The sequence below is a fragment of the Colias eurytheme genome, chromosome 5, assembly GCF_061535395.1.
Source record: "Colias eurytheme isolate Ceu_HAF_F1 chromosome 5, ilColEury1 Martin Lab GWU primary, whole genome shotgun sequence".
Classification (NCBI taxonomy): domain Eukaryota; kingdom Metazoa; phylum Arthropoda; class Insecta; order Lepidoptera; family Pieridae; genus Colias; species Colias eurytheme.
This window is the reverse complement of record NC_142984.1, coordinates 577,201-581,112: the sequence shown is the minus strand read 5'-3', so window position 1 is coordinate 581,112 and position 3,912 is coordinate 577,201. Positions and strand designations below refer to the sequence as shown.

General features: G+C 37.6%; 1 protein-coding gene across 1 annotated transcript; it reads left to right on the top strand.

The window, feature by feature from the left end:
- Nucleotides 1-241: 241 nt before the first annotated feature.
- LOC149908230 (uncharacterized) lies at nucleotides 242-3,912 on the top strand. Its single transcript, XM_090102165.1, has 3 exons — nucleotides 242-1,039; nucleotides 1,119-1,425; nucleotides 1,780-3,912. Exons 2-3 carry the CDS (start codon nucleotides 1,129-1,131, stop codon nucleotides 3,910-3,912), a joined length of 2,430 nt encoding a protein of 809 aa, XP_089958291.1. The 5' UTR covers nucleotides 242-1,039; nucleotides 1,119-1,128.

Genomic DNA, 3,912 nt, shown 5'->3' with positions numbered 1-3,912 from the left:
CGTGCAAACATGGGTAGAAGTAACTTTTTTAAACTAAATTATTAATGTATAAACTTACTCCGTCCTCTCGAATAAAATTCCACGATGCGAATCAATACAAAAACCTCATTAGTAGGTATTGATTGATGGTGATATTATTTTTAACTACCTACTTACGTCAAGTCGTATACCCATAAGTACAGATTCCCCACTGAAATATTTTAAGGAACGGCACTGTTTAAGTTGTTAATATGTTATAGTACTAAGTTTAACATTAGATGGCGCCACGCGCTCATTGAATGGCGCTATTGAAATTCTTTCTGCAAATTGTATAAGTGTTTTGTTGTCTTCATTAAAACGATCTTTGTGCACAATAATTTGTTTTATTTCCATTCACCTTGGTTAGAGAATTGTACATGGTCCTTTCTTGCTGGATATAAGCAAAGAGTTGACAGTGCACTAGTACACCTCGTTTGCTAAGTGGAGCACACAATCTGGAGCGAAGGCCGAAGAGCGACCCCTGGTAACCTGGAAGATCCAAGGCACGGGAGGCTTTAGCTGAGCGGGAGGAGCACCCCCCGAGTCATCGAGCTGCCTACGTGAGGGAACAGTACATCAGAGCGGATCACCTCTTCGCACAGGATCGGTGTCAGTTGTCATCTGTCATCACTCATATATGACAAGAAGCCAGCCTAGGTGACGTATGAAGTTTGGCAGACTGGAGTCTGTCATTGAAGATCATTGACATTTGCTGTCATTGAAGATTATTGACATTTGCTGTCAAATGTCATCTGGAACACGATTGTGACGTTTTAAGTGTCAGTAAAAAAAAAAAAAAGGAACAAAAAAAACTTGAACTTGAACTTTGAACTCTATATTGTTGGTCAATTTAACTTAGAAAAAGTGAATCATTTGAAAACTTATATTCGTTTACGTGTTTGCATAAACTTAGAATAGTCGTAAAAAAGTGGAGTGACGGGAAACCTATGCCCAATTTATCACAAAGGTTATATGTGTGAAGCAATAATTTTGGATTGTAAGAAAATATTGTTAGAAACACGTGAGTAGGTAAATTTAAGGTTATCCGCACGTATTGTTGTTTACGTATTTAATTGTTATATTTAATATTATTGTTGCAGTGTTATTAAAATGGCTGAAAACTATTTTAAATTGCAAGACGATCTTGCATCTAAAATTGTTAAGGGTAAAACTAATTTAAAGAAATCTCCGAAAGAACGTCTGACTCTGTCCTATTTAGAAACACGCTTAGAAAATTTAGAATCTCAATGGAATGAATTTCATAATACTCATAGAAAAATTGTATATGAAATGAAAAGAGAAGACTACCAACGAACAGAGTACAATAAAAGTGAAGTGTATGATACAGTTGAGGAGGAATATTTAAATTATAAAACATTATTAAAAGAACAAATAAGCGAGTTTAAGGTAAAATGTAATAATTTAAGTGTTAGTTCAAATTGTCAGGAACCAAGGAAGGTGTTTGTAAAATTGCCTGAAATTGCCTTGCCTTCATTTTCAGGGCAATATTCTGATTGGACTAATTATAAAGATCTATTTTTATCTCTTATACATAATAATTCATCGCTCGATGATGTTCAGCGACTACATTACTTGAAGGGTTCACTTACTGGCGAGGCTGCAAACCTTGTAAAATCTATCTGTGTCACAGCAGACAATTATAAAACTTGTTGGGATAGGTTGATGCTTAGGTATGACAACAAAAGGCTTATGGCAAATTCTATTATCAGAAAATTAATGAATCAAAAATCTTTGTCGCAGGAATCTGCCATGGCTATTCGACAGTTGTTGGACACTACTAGAGAGTGCTTACAATCTTTACAAAACATAGGAGTTGACTGCAGTTCATGGGATTTAATTCTCATTTATGTAATTTGCCAGAAACTCGATCCGGAATCTAGAAGTAAATGGGAGTCTAAGGTTAGTGAAACTTGTGAAGGGTTGCCTAAGTACAAGCAGTTGGAGGATTTTCTTGAAACTAGATTTAGGTCACTGGAGTATAAAGTGCCTGACAAAAGCCAAAATGTCGTACAGAATGCTTCAAAATTCTCTATGGGAACAACTATAGCGACTAGTCTATGCTTGTTCTGTTCTGAAAAACATAAGTTGGCTCATTGTAAGGCGTTTGCAAACGAAACTGTTGATGTGAGACGGCAGTTTGTGCAGACTCAACGATTATGCTTCAACTGTTTCAGTTCTGAACACTCTGCTTATGCATGTACAGTGTCCACTACATGCCGTGTATGTAAGAAACGTCATCATTCATTGTTACACCCTAAATTAACACAGGGCAGTAAGATGAATTCACATATGGAGACAGGTAAGGTTGTAGCTGTCGTGACTGAAGCTGCATCACCATCATCAGAAATAGATTCAGATTGCAACGAATCTTCTGATATAGTCACAAGTTGTGTTGCCACCTTTAGCAATACCGTGTTACTGGCTACTGCTTTGGTGAATGTCAGATCACAAAATTCAGATGGTTCAGCTACCATTTTGAGATCTTTGTTAGATCAAGGTTCACAGGCAACATTTATCACTGAATCGGCTGTTCAGTTGTTGGGCATTAAGAAGCTTAAGGAAACAATAAAAATCTCTGGTGTAGGTAACAGCAAATCAATTATATCTAAGGCATCAGTGAATATATGTCTTACATCATGTTATGATTCCAAATTTACATTGAATGTTAAGGCCCATGTTTTGGATAAGTTGACAACCTTGTTGCCAAACAATAAAATTGAGGTAATGGATATTTCTCAACTAAATTTGCCTAAATTAGAGCTAGCTGACCCTTCATTTAATATTCCAGGTGGCATTGATTTACTTCTAGGTGCAGAGGTTTATTGCAAAATCTTAATGCAAGGTTTACATCATGGTGTAGGTGGTAATTTTATAGCACAAAATACTAAATTTGGCTGGATTTTATCTGGATTTATTGATAATTCCAATACAAACCAGCAAACTGAGAAGGGGGTTAATTGTCATACCATAACAATTAGTGAGCATAATGATGATGCTTTACTCAAGTTGTTTTGGGAACTAGAATCTGAACCCACACAACACATTAAGATGATGACTGAAGAAGAAAAGGCATGTGAAGAGCTATTTGCAGCTACCACAAACCGAGATGAAACAGGAAGGTATATAGTCAAACTTCCATTTAAGGATCATGACCCTGCTTCTAAGTATGGTGAAAGTGAAATCATTGCATATAGGCGTTTTTTAATGCTTGAGAAACGATTGTCTAATAACCCTGGCTTAAAGGAGGAGTATTGCAAGGTAATAAAGGAATACTTGGATATGGGTCACATGGAGTTATGTAAAAAGGGGGAGAAACAGGGTGCCATATACTTACCCCATCACGCGGTAATTCGAGAAGATAAAGACACTTCAAAGGTCAGGGTTGTATTTGACGCCTCATGCAAGGGATCAAATGGGGCATCCCTTAATAGTGATCTTATGGTAGGTCCTAATTTACAACCGGAATTGAGACATTTAGTAATGAGATGGCGCTGCTTCCCCATATCATTAGTTGCAGACATAGTTAAAATGTATCGCCAGGTTAAGGTGACGGACGAAGACGCTGATTACCAGCGTATTCTCTGGCGCGTGAACCCTGATGATCCGATTCAACATTTCCGGTTGCTACGGGTCACCTTTGGAACTTCATCGGCGCCTTACTTAGCCGTTCGTGCACTACAACAGGTAGCCCGAGATGAAGGGTCCAATTTCCCGGCGGCGGCGGAACGAGTTTTTACTGATTTTTTTGTCGACGATTTAATGACTGGTTGTCATACAGTGGAGGAGGGAATGCAAATTTATACGCAAATGACTAAATTGCTCAAGTGTGCAGGATTTCCTCTTCAAAAATGGTCCAGTAATAGTAAGGAATAG